At 42.2% G+C, this 14,358-nt stretch overlaps 2 protein-coding genes across 2 annotated transcripts; both read right to left on the bottom strand.

The window, feature by feature from the left end:
- Positions 1-540: 540 nt before the first annotated feature.
- On the bottom strand, positions 541-5,328 carry LOC118102374. Its single transcript, XM_047338951.1, has one exon. It carries the CDS (start codon positions 1,868-1,870, stop codon positions 953-955), a length of 918 nt encoding a protein of 305 aa, XP_047194907.1. The 5' UTR covers positions 1,871-5,328; the 3' UTR covers positions 541-952.
- Positions 5,329-5,423: 95 nt separating this feature from the next.
- LOC118102649 (tripartite motif-containing protein 2) lies at positions 5,424-13,642 on the bottom strand. The gene is made up of 14 exons (XM_035148982.2): positions 13,497-13,642; positions 10,526-11,163; positions 10,292-10,440; positions 9,931-10,111; positions 9,581-9,840; positions 9,345-9,483; positions 9,077-9,262; positions 8,578-8,782; positions 8,249-8,352; positions 7,953-8,120; positions 7,629-7,797; positions 7,032-7,102; positions 6,811-6,951; positions 5,424-6,719 (listed from the first exon to the last, which is right to left on the bottom strand). The coding sequence occupies exons 2-14, from the start codon at positions 10,622-10,624 to the stop codon at positions 6,567-6,569; spliced, it is 2,025 nt and encodes a 674-aa protein (XP_035004873.1). The 5' UTR covers positions 10,625-11,163; positions 13,497-13,642; the 3' UTR covers positions 5,424-6,566.
- Between the last annotated feature and the right edge of the window lie 716 nt (positions 13,643-14,358).

Below are 14,358 nucleotides of genomic sequence, written 5' to 3'. Positions count from 1 at the left end.
GACCTGAAAGAGCTGGTTCTGAGAGATTTAGCTGCGATCCACGGCGAGGACGTCCGGTCTCTCTGCACAGGGGTGGTGGTGAAGAAGTGGAGCTTGGATCCCTACAGCCTGGGCGCCTTCGCTCTCTTCACACCCTACCAACACCTGGAGTACTCTAAGGAGCTCTTTAAACGTGAAGGCAGGCTGCACTTTGCTGGTGAACACACAGGCTTCCCTCACGCCTGGATCGAGACGTCTATGAAAACTGCAATCAGAGCTGCGATCAACATCAACAAGGCGGTGCTCGATGTCTCCACCCAAACAAGAGACGATCTCTGAGCCGTTACATCTGAATAAATCTGTATCATTGTGGTGAAAAGAAAAAGCCAAAGACTGGTGCACCCAATGATTACTTTTTATTGTTGATCCATCCACAGATTTTCACAAATTGTGCCAAAAATAGTAGAAAATGCTCATCACAACTTTGAAAAGCCCAAAATCTAATTACTTTACTTTGTTTGTATTTACTTTTACTCACGTGTGATCAGTTACAAAGCTTTGTGTGTTGGCTCTATCAGGATGTTTAAAGATACAGAACTATTAAATACATTTATTGAGCTTTAAACTAAATTATATGACTGTTCTTTGATTTTCAAACAAATTGAATGTAAACAACATGGAAACCACCCACTTTTAACACCCTAGCAACCACCTAGCAACCACTTTTAACACCCTAGCAACCACCTAGCAACCACTTAAAACACCCTAGCAACCACATAGAACACCACAAGGACTACATAGTACAACAGGGCCTAAAACATTCCTAAAACAGCCTAAAACCTAAAACATTCAGATAAATCCTCTAAATAACAATCTGCCCATTGAAGTAGATAGAAGTCATATCTGTAGAGACAAAAACAACTACTTCAAACTACGATAAAACATCTGTCGAACCTAAACTTAGCTAACCTTATTATCGGCTCTGCCTACAACATGCTAACTTCCCTGCCCTGTGCAGAAACAGCAGAGGCAGAACCAGACTGCCGGGCAGAGTCAACCAGATTCCAGAATTCAGCAACACACACAAATCTCTACGCAGGAACACCATATTTGCTAAGGTGAACGACATGAAAAATCCAACAAATCTGGACAACAGTGCTCCAAATATAGCCATGATGATGCGGAAAGCTCTCTGCTTTGATTGGTCAACCCCATCCCTGCCTCCACCCACCTCCCCAGGCCTGGGGCGAATCAGAACATGGAGAACAGAAAGATTGCAGAATAACACCAAGATTATGGAAAAGCCCAGGATGCAGAGAAACAAGACCGTTGGAACACTATGGCAGCAAATGGCTCTTACAGCAATCCAGAGTGAGCACAGCAGCCAAACACAACCAATGCTAATTATTCTGATCTTGGTTTCCTTCAGGCGCAAGTAGGTGATGGGGTGGACTACAGCAAGGTAGTGCTCCACACAGACAAGGCAGTGAAATAAGCTCTGTCCAGGGAAGACAAAATAGAATGCTAGAGTCCCCAACCTCAGCATCTTACTAGAGTCTGCGTAGATTCCATAACTGTAGAAGAATAATCCGAAGAGACCAACAAGCTCCATCGCGACCATGTTGTAGGTGAAGAGGTCAGATTGACTTGTTGATCTTCCTCCCTGCACGGAGCGCTGACACCTCCATTGCTGGACCCCCGTGTAGAGAACCAGGATGTAGAGAGGGAGGAGGAGGAGGATGTTGGCGGAGGTGAAGCATATGAATGTGACATTGCCTGTGTTGGCAAATTGACAAAAAATGTTGAGAGGATGTAGGGAGGAGTTGGAGGAGTTGGAGGAGGAGACGGGAGCAGCACCAAAGGTAACTTTGAGAGAAGAGATGACAGTCATGGCCTGTGAAGGAAGACAAGAAAAAGAGGCTGGGACGTGGAGGTGTGGAGAAAGAGGAAAGCCGTACTTTTACACACGTTTACACAAATCATGAGAATAATACAAAATTAGCAAAATACAGAAATCATTATTTTGTTGAATTAGCGTTTGCTGGTGAAGTTTTCCCAAAACACATATTGTTTCTGTTGAAATCATCAAATGAGCTTTGACACTGTGATTCGCTGCCGACCTAAAAACAGTTAATTTTACAATGTTGTAGCTCATGTTCAAATATATTATATGAACATTTTCTCAATCTCTTGACAGTGAAGTTAAATTGTTTTGTGTCTCGAACATCTGCAGTTGTGTTACTGACTATTACTGTTACTACTATTGGTATTTCTGGAAAGTGGGAGGAAGTAGATCTTTATATACAGTCTCTGATGTAACTACATAAATAACCTTGAATGATTCAGTGTGATAGCTTCAGACTGAATCCAGCAGATTAGGTCAAACGCATTTGTTAGATATAACTAATAATAAATAATATGAAAATAATGATCAGCGAACAGAATCCAGTAATCTTCATGGTATGAACATCTGCAATCACACTTCTAACACAACAACTCAACACTAACACACGACTCAATCTTTGGTAAATAAGACCAGTTTCACTACTGAATAAAGTTATTCACATACTATATTTAGAGTAGTAGGAGTAGTTGTAATGTATTAAATATAAAAGAGGCAAACCTGATGGATCGTATTTCCTTGTGATTTATTTCCCTAACCTGCGTCACACTGTCAGACACAGGTGTCCTGTCCAGATACACCTTGATGATATAAGTGGTTCTTGTGTACGTGTGGAAAATAAACACCACTTTGCCTTTTTTGCATGTGGGAAAACCAGTAATGATCCTGGTCTTCTTCACTCATTCCCATTTGAATGTGGCGTGGGGGGGGGGGGCAGCTTGTCAACACACGAACAATCATACGCCAAACGTCCACAAACCTCAAATGATGGGCTCTCGTTAAGGAAGTGACGCTTTTATTTCCATGTTGAGTGTTTGTGAATATTGAAGAGATCGTCCATAACAGTGAACAGACATGACAGATAGTAAATACAGAGAGAGGAAGAGCAGGCAAAGTGAGGCTGTAACAGACTGAACGCTGCTTTAAGAGCTGTTTTCTAAAATACTACACATCCATTTGAGGAGAAAAGTAAAACTGGCGTACAATGTTTTTCATGTCATGGTCCAAACCGACAATGACACACATAAGTCACACTTAAACACTTATAATGATAAATTGCATGTTTTGTTGTATTGATTGTTTCTTGAACATTTTAAATAGGGTGACAAGTTCCCTCAAATGGACGAGTAATCTGCAAATTAGCAATTTATTTGATCCTTTTTTGTTAATGATCCGAATTACTCAAGGCAATCGTATGAACTTTCAAACAACATTCATTTACTTCTACGGCTGAATATCCAGCAAAAAAAAAACCTGCTCGGATTTTGAAACTCAAAAACCTGTTGAGCAAAAAAAGACTTTGTCCCCTCAAATAAAGTTATTCAATGTAATGACAATTGTTAAATATGCACATGTCACAGTTTCTAAGCCATTTTGTTTAAGTTAGCTGAGACACTAGGTACGAGCCTTGTTAGCATTCAGCATTACACGTTAGCTTGTATCTAGCTGCATACTTTCTTAGAAAATGAACCTCGTGACCTCATCAGCAATAACAGTAGCTCTGTGTTTTCAAATTTGGTCAATGAAATGTATTTTTAGCCACCGCAACTTATTAGCTTTGTGCTAAGAAAGTCCAATGGGTTTGATAAGAAATGCTATGCTAACGAGCTGCTTTTTCTAACTGGATAGCTGGAGTGCTTTCCCTCCGCAACATGACAACTTCCTTTTGACAAAAAATAGAAGTAAAACTTTTAACACTGATTTGTCCACAAACAACAACAAAAAAGGAGCAAATGCCAACAATCATATATGATTCAACATAACAGATTAAATATGTATAAAAGCAAAAGATACAATGGGCACTTAAGAACTTCAATGCACATGGTGAAACACAATCAGATGGCAAGATAGAAAGATTCAAATACCTAATAAGACGAACAATAAACAAATCAATACAAATGCCTCTGTGAACAAAGTGTATTCACATTATTGATTATTCTTTTTGTCTTATTTACTGCTTCAATAAAGACATCATCCTGTAAACAATTGACCACAAGGTGTTCCTCTGCCACGAGCATCTGTTAGTTCAACAAAGACGTTCGTCACTTTTCACTTTTCGTCAGTTTTTCCAGTATTTTCAGTGTTGTCGGTCAAACTGTCGAGCTGTGAGTAACTTAAATGCTTTTCTTGAAGATTCAATAATTGACATAAATGCTTTGCACTATTACGATGTAGCATTTTCCAAAAGTAACGAGTAAATGCTTTGCAATCGTCCTTTACTGTAGTTAACATTACTGTAAATCGGCTTAGGTGAAGGTGAGCTGTTTGTAAAATGGGAGCTGATGGTTAAAATCGGGTATGTCTGATGTCGACAGTCACGTAAAGGCATGCTTCTAGAACACTGAGGGACTTTTTTTATGGCTGATGACGGACCATGTGGAATTGTACAAGCAGGCAACAGCACAATTCTTAATGCATTCTAGAGTCATGGGGGGGGGGGTTCTCTCTCCCCCAGCGAGCAGAAATGAGTGTGTAACACTGTTGCTGATTCCAAATATGCAGATTACTTTTACATTTTACATGATATTTTTAAATGAAATCTCACAAATATATAGGATAGATTTATAGATTTTTTTTCCCCTTCTTCCTTGTGACAGATTTCTAAGGAAAAATATAATAACACTCAAAGCAAGCAAAGATAGACAATGGTGCTTGTCAATCAACCCATTCAAACAATCAAAGTCAGAGTCAAGCAATCATTTCTAATTATGAATCTATTGCCTACGACTTGTAAAGAATTCTAGCATATGGCAAAAAAGAAACATTCCATATTCAGACAATCCTAATGTACAAACAAGGAGCAGCAGATTAAAAGTGGCCCATGTCTTGGTTTCTTGATTTCTTCATGACTATCTCAGAGGGAGAACATTTTAATTCTATAATACAATGAAAGACAAAGGGAATTCTTCTGGCTGCCCTTTAACTAATTAACCTGGGAATTTCACAGAACTATGATCTGAAGAAACTGTTTAAAATCCCATAAGTGCTTTGATCCAATGTATCCTAACAAGCTCGAGGGCTGCATCCATACTAATACATTTTGTTTAAATAAAAGGTTCTCCATCCTAGTTTTAGCTCCGTAACAGAAATAATCTCTGACCACCTGAAAACACACGTCACATGACCGTTCACGTACACTGGTCATGTGGTGTAAACAGGAAGTAGATGGTCTCCTCTGCAGTTGGTTGCTTAGTAACAGAAACTCCTCTGAAGGAGGAACAGTGAAGGTGAAGAGTCAGAGCAGGGATTTCTTTTCTCTGAGCGACGACGAGGTGGAACTGTTACTGACAGGAAGTGTTAGCGACGCTTTGTGTTCACCGCTGGTAGTCGAGTCATGTGACTGATGAGAACCAATCAGGAAATGAACGTGGGCGTCTGCGTCATCGTTTACAAAAGTCTCAGTTTCTGTTCGTCCAGACTAAAACACAACCCCAGAGTTTTCAACCTAAATCGAGACCATCAGCTTTTACAATCTTCTACGTTTTAGGCTCTCGAAAACTCCTGAGTAATGTGGACGCCAGACGTAGCCATAGCAACAATGCTAAGTTGTAAAACTAAAACGTAGTCATGTGGATGTAGCCTAAGAGTAAGTTGGTATTTGGTCAAATTAGCCTCAAAATGTTAGTTGATGTCATTGATGTACAAATGCAAATAACTGTACAATAGATGTAGGTGAAATATATGATGTGGAGTAACCAATGACTGAATTCCAAACCAAGACATGGACCCCTTTTAGTTCACTGGCCATTATTTGAACTTGTAGATACAATACGAGAAAGTCAAACAAGAGAAAACTGTTGGTTTTCCTTCCTAATCTCTATAAATCCGCATCCTTCGGTCATTCATGCCTCTGATACACTTGCGATCCCTTTTTCCATCCTTAAGGTTCCCGAGGATGTTTTTATCCTCCACTCTTGTCGTCTTTATTTTTGAAAGCCTTTATTGATTCAGTCATCCTTTGATCTACTCATGCCAACCTGGGAGAAAGGGGGACTTGTAGAATTTGACATCATTAATCCATCTTTGCATCACAGTTTTGACTCCGTATGCCTTGCAGCCCTCATGCATCCCATTCAGTGATGTCTCTCAAATTTGCATAAGGCAGAACATTATTATCTTCCTCTTCATCTGCCACGTCACACTCTTTAGACTTTTAAAGGGGTGTAGTTCAAAGATCAGTGTTGGTGCCTCCGGTCCCTGCAATCCACATCTCCATTTTTCTGATCACTTCATCAAAAGGATCCAATACTTGCTTTTATTTTCATTGAACTCTTGTGATGTTATGATGGCTCGGCTAATCCTCTTCCTCTGTTTCTCCTGGCTTCTACCAATCCCTCCTTCCTTCGTTACATTCAGCAAAAGAGGTTCATGCAATAATTCCTGGAGTTTGACATCGTGGATGGAATCTCTCCTCTTCAACAGCTGCTCCTCCCGACCATCTCTCCTGCCTTCACCTCTCTTGTCATCATTGTAGGTAGCGGTAGACTTTGAAGCAGTGGTTGCCGGAGTCGGCCACGACCACATGTCCGTCTGAGGTGAGAGCCAGACCTTGGGGTCCATACAGAGGGTCTGCCGATGTGTTGATGTAGGAGAGGAAGGAACCACTGCCGTCAAACACCTACAAATGTTGGAGCAGATAGAGAAAATGATAACAATAGTTCTTCTTCTTACCCTTAAATATTGTTAAGTAATGTGCAGCTCTGTTGAACCTGTATTCTGCTGTTGCCCCAGTCCGCTACAATGATGTTCCCATTAACATCCACAGCTACACCAGTGGGAGCGTTGAACTGACCATTCCCTTCACCATTTGAGCCAAATTTTAACACCAGCTCTCCCTCAGGGGTGAAAACCTGAAAGACAAGGACTATCAGAATCCATATTTATGTGTCCTGTTAAAGCAAAACTAAAATCTGCAATGTTTAGTCACTACCTTGACAGAGTGGTTGTGGAAGTCGGTCACAATGATTTCATTGTTCTTGTTCACTGCTGCAAAGTGTGGACCTTCAGGAAAGGAGAAGAGAAACAGCAGATTGTCTTTCAGCAATTCCACTTCAGTTACTTTCATCACTGACACTTCAGCAGATACTTGAATTATTTCCACTGGTAACACCTCAAGTGATTTTAACTAAAACTTCAGCTGCTGTCCGAGCTCCCACACTCCACGCCACCTTTACTGCTCTGTTTACACTTCACTTGCTTTCAGGTGACACTTGAGTTTGCACTCAAGCTACATCCATACTACATATATTATACATTTTTATGAGAGTTTTCACCCTGTATCAGTTATGATCCTTGTCCAGACTAACAGATTATCTACTCTGCAGTTGGTTGCTTAGTAACAGAAAATACTATGAACGAGGAAGAGCGATGGTCTAAAAGTAAGAGCAATGATTGTGAGCAACTCTGTCCAAATGTTCACGTGACAGTAATTTGTGTGATTCAAATTAAAAGTACAAGGAAAAAGTACAAAACATGGAAGTCTTCTTCTTGTGGTGTGTTTTTTATTGTATCCCTGAAAAACCATTACCTGCAAACTGCTTGTCCCCATTGCCTCGACTACCAAACTTGGTGATGAGCTTGCCCGTCAACTGGAAGATGAAGACAGTGCACGCCTTGTTGTCCACCACGATCACGTGACCATTCTGGTCCACAGACACGCCCTTTGGCCCCATAAGTCTGCCCGAGCCAAGCTTCGCCTGGCGGAAAGCAAACAGAACCAGTGAGGACGAGGAATCATTCAACCAAATGTACAACATGCTAGTTTGAACAACTCAGAGAAGAATCCTCTAAAGATAAAATACAGTTCATATTTCTACTCTGACACTTATTACCCCTTCCTCTACACACATACCTTGAACTTGCCCTCGCAGGAAAAGATGCTGACCCACTTGTTGTCATAGTCGGCAATAATGATGTCACCACTGGGGTGCACGGCCACGCCTGTGGGGCGCTGCAGTTGCCCTGGTGACCGTCCCCTCATCCCAAAACGACTCTTGAATTCCCCCTCGTTGGAGAAAATCTGGAGTAGGGACACACTTGTGAGGACCCTCATGGGCAGAATACCTTTGCCTCAATTTAACCTAAACGATAAACTCAAGACTGAGCCCTCAGTGAGAAAATGTGAACCCTGGACATATTGTAATTTACCTGGACACACTGATTGTTGCTGTCTGCGATCAGTATCCTGCCGCTGGATGAGGTTGCCACTCCTTGAAGGTTGGTGAACTCTCCCTTGTTCCTCCCCTTTGTTCCTGAAGAGAAGAAGCATGAAACTGATGTGAAGTAATACTCATGGTCAATCCGCTGAGGCTTTAATTCCATCCAGGCCTTGACATCTTGTTTAGAAGGCCCACTGCTCACACAGGTCATTTTTAGGTTTGACGTTTTTGTATTGTTCTATATTGTTAGCACAATATAGGCTATTTTCTCATGAACAAGTGCTCAGATCTATTCTTCAGACCAGACGATTGTCTCACCGATCCGGAAGATGAGGTCATCCTCAATGGGGTTCTGAGTTTTACGTCTCGGGGTGCCCAGGGCACTGCTGGCCCTTTTAGAGCCCTTCTTTTTCTGCCCGGGGGATTTCCCTCTTCTCTTGGTCCCATCAGAGGAGCCTGTAGATGGGGTGGCGTTGGCGGCTGAGTTGGTTGCTGTGGTGGTGGAAGGAGACACCTGGAGAGACTGCAACGGTTGGAAAAGACAAGTTCATTTCAGGGGATTAATCAATTTTCTTGCAACATGTGGAGCAGGAGAACAATGCAAATTAAAAAAAATGTATTAAGACATTATTGCCAAGAGGTGATACTGTAAACGTTCTAGAAGGAACCTGGTTTGAATTTGAAGAGCTGGGGTCATGAAAGACTTTAGACCAAACACAAGACTTGAACTTAACTAAAAAAAGCCTGGAATAAAAGTCATGTCGTACAAGTGGAAAGTTGATGTTCGCCTTTTTGAAGATACACACACTCCACCCACCTCTACGTCGACCTCCAAGGTCCTGGTCACGGTTAGCTTGAAGGGACTTCCTTTGATGTGCTGGTCGTACAGACGAAGTGCCAGCGAGAAGTGGCCCTCCTTCGGAACTGTGTACACAAACTCATAAGTGCCATTCTTGTGGTCCATAATTTCCCCGTCCACTATGCTGCCGTCTGGGGTGAAAACCTGCATCAACACATTAATACGTTTTTAGGTGTTTTGTGAGTATGTCCAGACATTTTATTTAACTGTGGGATGTAAAATGAACCTCAGCTGACAGGATCGCGTTGCCACTCTTGCAGGCTCCCCCTGACTTGTCCCTTGTTACAATGGTAACCGAGGAAGGATGTCCCACAATGCTCTGCTCCAGGCCGGCGCCCATTGCCTCACTCTGGCTTGCCACCGCACTAAGGAAGAAGAGGAAGATTCATGAGAAAGGGTCAAATTGTTGATATATAATTACATAAGTGTTTGTAATGCAGTTATTTTTTGCATCAGTCTCACCTGGTCGTGACGATTGTCCCCAGGTTGTGTATAGACTTCCTCAGCATGTCGGTCTCCATCACCAGATCCAACTGGTCGTTCTCCTCCGGCTGACACGGCATACCCAGACCGGCGAGCCCCGCCAATCTCTCCCCGAGCTCCCGCTCTGCCTGCAGGTTCGCCACACATGCCTCCCCTGCCAGAGCCTCCTCCGTCTGGGTACAGATGGCACTGATGTCCCCCTCTCCCCGAACCAGGTTGTCTACCTGTGCCTGGAGGACCTGGCCACAGAGACAGTATTTAATTTAGTAAAGTTTCGCAGTGACAGGAGAGGTTGCACTGCCCCAAACACTTGGTAGACATGTTTGCACCTTCTGTTTGAGTCCGTATGTGACCTCCAGCTCCATGAGCAAGACACTCTTCCGGACGTCCAGCTGCTTGTGCAGGTCCTCGAAGCTGGACTGGATGTCCTCTTCGATGGAAGCTCTCTGACTGGTCAGCTGCTGGAGGATCTCCTTAACAAAGGACAGGGCGTCTGATATCTGAGGGAGTCTGGAGGCAAACATGCAGAGGGAAGTGGGCATTTCATGGTGAGGCCAAAGTTGTGTTTTTTAGATTCTTTCAACATTTGTCATTTTTCAACACACCAGGTTAACTTCTGTTAATTATCTGTTCACCACCTCAAAAGGGAACCAGCAGCATAAACACGCACTGTGTGGTTGTGTTAATCACCTGTTCTGGACGAACCCCAGCTTCTCCTGCAGGCTGAGACGATGCTGCTCCAGGGCCTCGCTGAGCGGCACCCTGGGGTGCTCCTCATGGTCTGACACACAGTCATCACACAGCGCACAATCACAGGCCGAGCAGTACAGATCAGCCACCTGGAGAGTGAAAAATAACACAAAGACACACACACTGTCACTGATGGACTTTATATACAGTCACTGATCGTCTGTATATACATACGTTCCCTGCGTGTTGTGGGCAGGCGTTTTTTCCGGGCGGAGCCTCCAGGACGGTGCACTCCTCACTGCTGCTGTCTGGCGAGTGTTGGTGAGCCTCCATCTGCGAGGGCTGAACCCCTGAACACGCCCCTTATTCCACTCTGTGGCCAGGGGGAGGCGCCAGACGTTCGGACACAAGAGCTTTTATCGTCAGCTGAAACAGACGTTCAGATAAACGATATCTAAAGAAACATTTCACAATGACAGGCTAACACTTGTCTCTGGGGCCTGCAGTCATTTCAGAGGGATTCAACAGATCTAGGTTCAGATCTATGTGTTTTTTTGAGACTTCTCGACTTCTGTCCACAACGCTTTAAGTTGTTGATCTCTTCGCTGCAGAAGGGCGGGGCTATGATTTCAGACACACCCTTTATTTGAGCCTGTGGTCAATGACTTCATCACATTCTTTTTGGGTTTTAAAATCCAGACCTCGGGAAATCCACAAAGTGTCCATTTAAAACCTCCCTCTGCTTCCATGTGTTCCTGGAGTCTTCAAAACTAAGAGAAGAATTGTAGCGTGTGAGCGGCAGGTCCAAGAGTGACGGACGTCTGTGTTCATTTACTTCTCCGAGAGTTCAGACCGAGGAGAGACTCTGAATCCTGGGGAGAAGACAGGGATGAGGATTCCGTGTGAAAGCAGATAAACAAAAATAACACTTTCATACTTTTTCCAGTGTAATCGATCGAATATTTGATACACGTGCAGTTACGTAGGTTTGATTCCGTCGAGTGAAACAGTGGCTTGTAGATCCAATTTGTGTCAGGCTTAACACAGTTATTATGTCTTAAGCTGCAGTTCCTCTAACCACCACTAGTGCTGTACAAACCTCTGACGATATAATTTGTAAAAACTCAAACTTGTGCAGCAGCGTAGCCAAAAGCAGGGGTTTATTTTCGCCCTGTGTTTATTCAGAGTAACTCAACAACACGTGTATGGAATATTTGCAACCGACAAGATAAGAGACATAATCTACATTTTATTAACATCAACCAATCATTCGTCATGTGGTATAAATGACGTCATGATGATGTCATAGCTGCAGGAAGTGGCTGTAACATTTTCATCAAATTACTTCCTGTATTGATCTACTGATCGCCTTGTTGGTAAAATGTCGGAAAGTAGCCGATGGTTTGTGCTGCAGTTTCCGTGACGACGTATTTAAAGTAAAAGTCTTAGTTTTGCATTGGCATCAAACCACTAAAAATCAGTTGTATTAGTAGAGTGGGTATTTACTGATCACGTGTCATGTTGTTAAACAGGAGAAATCAAACTGTGATGTTAAGAAATGTATTGAATGCATTCTAACTATAAACTATAGGAATGTGCATATGTTCCTCTAGGTGGCGCCTCGGCTCATGAACCCACAGACGGAGAAGTGAACGAGGAGTGAGATCAGGTGATGTAGGTCACGAAAGCGTCTTCAAAGGGAAGCAGGAAGAGACGGGGAGCAGCCGGGCCGTGGTTTCCATGGTAACAGACCGCTCAGGGAGGGGTGAGGTGCAGATACCACAAAAGTGAAGCGATGGTGGTTTAATCCCGAATCCTAAATATAAGCTCACGTGGTCGTGTGTTCACTGAGCAGAGATCCAGAGTTTCCAGCTCACCTTGAATTGTTTCATTGTTTTCTTGATACAAACTATAGCTGTGTTTATATTTTACATCATATCAGTGTTTTAGGTATGAACACAATCTTCTGAATAATTTATCAAGGGGACGGATTATGGATATGAGTTCTTGTTTTATCTCCTCCAGACACACACACACACACAGTAACTGCTGCCACCCCCACACTTTCATTCAAGGAAACTGCAGTACGATGCTGCAAAGGATTATGGGGCTACAGTGAAGCTCTGTGTGTGTGTGTGTGTGTGTGTGTGTGTGTGTGTATCTATAGTTATGAGGCCAATTTTGGTTCAATACCATAATAGTGAGGACATTTTGGCTGGTCCTCAATCCAAAGGGTTGTTTATGGGTTAAGACTTGGTTTTAGGGTTGAGATAGGTTAGGGTTAGGCATTTGGTTGTGCTGGTTAATATAGGGAATGCATTAAGTCAATGAATGTCCTCACTTATAGAGAGACAAGTGTGTGTGTGTCTGTCTGTGTGTTGTGACACTGGTGACTGCCTGTAACTGTCACATATAGACAAAGGAACAATAAAACCATTTTTCTTTCTTGCTTCCTTTAATTTTTAACTATTTATGCATTATCTTTTGTAATGCCCCCCACACTCCTCCAAGTTTGGTTAGTTATGGTTTCAAAAAACCAAGATGGCGCTGAACAATATGTTCAAACTGAGGCTTCAAAAATGTGTATTTGTTTGTTTGTGAACAGGATTATGCAAAAAGTACAGGACGGAATAACGCAACACTTTGTGGAACGATATGTTGTGAGTCGGTCGGTCGGTTTGAAGAGATCCAGGTATTTTTTTATCTCTTTAACATTGTGAGATAAAACGTATTTTAAACATTTTCGATGATTTCTGAGAGAATAATTCATGGATCAGTATTAGACATATTTAGAGGACTGAAATTTATGAGTGTGTGTTTGCAGATTGATTGAATGTTGATGGACGTACTTACATCTATATATATATATATATATCAGCCAGTTTCTGTTCACAGATGTGACGTACCTCCTGTTACTCTTAGCACTCAGGATGCTAACGTGCAGAACATACAGGCCTAGTAGCGCACACACACACACACACACACACACACACTTGCTCTGAAGCTGAGGTGGATCAGACCGGCCTTCACTCATCCATCCTCGTTCATCCTGGAATCTGTCCATCCTCATCTCCTCCCTCCCTCCCACCATGCTACAGATGCTGCTGTCATCCCCAAACATTCCTCCATCCACCTCCCATCCCTCCATCCCTCCATCCCTCCATCCTTCCATCCCTCTGTCATCTCAACCAAAGCCAGCACTCACCATGTTTTCTTGAGACGCAGCCGATGGATGTGTGTTTTCAGCCTGAAGCCATCGCGTCTTGTTTGCTCCCTCTCCTCTCGTCTGAGTGTGTGTGTGTGTGTGGGAGGGGGAGGATGTCATCGTCACGGCAACACCAGCAGCTTGCAGCAGCAGCACCACCAGACTGTGTGGAGTGGGGGGGGGGACAGTTCAAGCATTCACCAATCACAAGCATGAGAGTTTAGAAATGGAGAGCGGTGATTGGTTGACGTGTCCGTCCGTTATCTGAAGGTGTGGGCGTTTGATTCTCTCTCTCTCTGTTTATCACAGTCTCTCTCTCCCCTCTGACGTCACAGCTCAGTAGATATATTCATCATAACAAATCTCCATGAAAGACATTTAACATCTATATGATTATTATATATAAACAGAGTGAGCTGCATAATATATTGATTTTAATCAATTGTTCATATACATTTTCTGTTTTTGTGTAAATAAATTTGTTCTGCAGTCACAAAGGGTTCTATATAAATTATATTGATTATTATTATTATTATTATTATAAGAGTCCGTGTTTATGACATATATATTGTACAAGTTATAGAATTTATTTGATTTATATTAGATTATATTCATTGTATTTATTTAAATAAAATGAACGTACACACAATATCTACATTAATCATAATATGTCTATTGTCTATTAAAGGTCAGCATTTCATTATATAAACAAAGTTCAAATATAGCCTTTAATTTTAGGAACTAATTTATTGTCTGTTATTACTCAATATTTATAACATATTATATATAGATTTTATGGTGCTGTATTTATGACATGTGTTAATGTTCTCTATTTCCTATTATTAACCATTGATGTTTATTA

This window comes from Hippoglossus stenolepis, chromosome 23, assembly GCF_022539355.2.
Source record: "Hippoglossus stenolepis isolate QCI-W04-F060 chromosome 23, HSTE1.2, whole genome shotgun sequence".
NCBI classification, from domain to species: domain Eukaryota; kingdom Metazoa; phylum Chordata; class Actinopteri; order Pleuronectiformes; family Pleuronectidae; genus Hippoglossus; species Hippoglossus stenolepis.
This window is presented reverse-complemented; position numbering and strand designations above follow the sequence as displayed.

Coding starts and splice junctions, on each gene's coding strand:
- LOC118102374 (XM_047338951.1), bottom strand. CDS start 1,870: ATGACTGTCATCTCTTCTCTCAAAGTTACCTTTGGTGCTGCTCCCGTC.
- LOC118102649 (XM_035148982.2), bottom strand. CDS start 10,624: ATGGAGGCTCACCAACACTCGCCAGACAGCAGCAGTGAGGAGTGCACC. Junction 10,112..10,291: donor CTGGGGTTCGTCCAGAACAG/GTGATTAACACA, acceptor GTTTGCCTCCAG/ACTCCCTCAGATATCAGACG. Junction 9,263..9,344: donor ACGCGATCCTGTCAGCTGAG/GTTCATTTTACA, acceptor GTGTTGATGCAG/GTTTTCACCCCAGACGGCAG.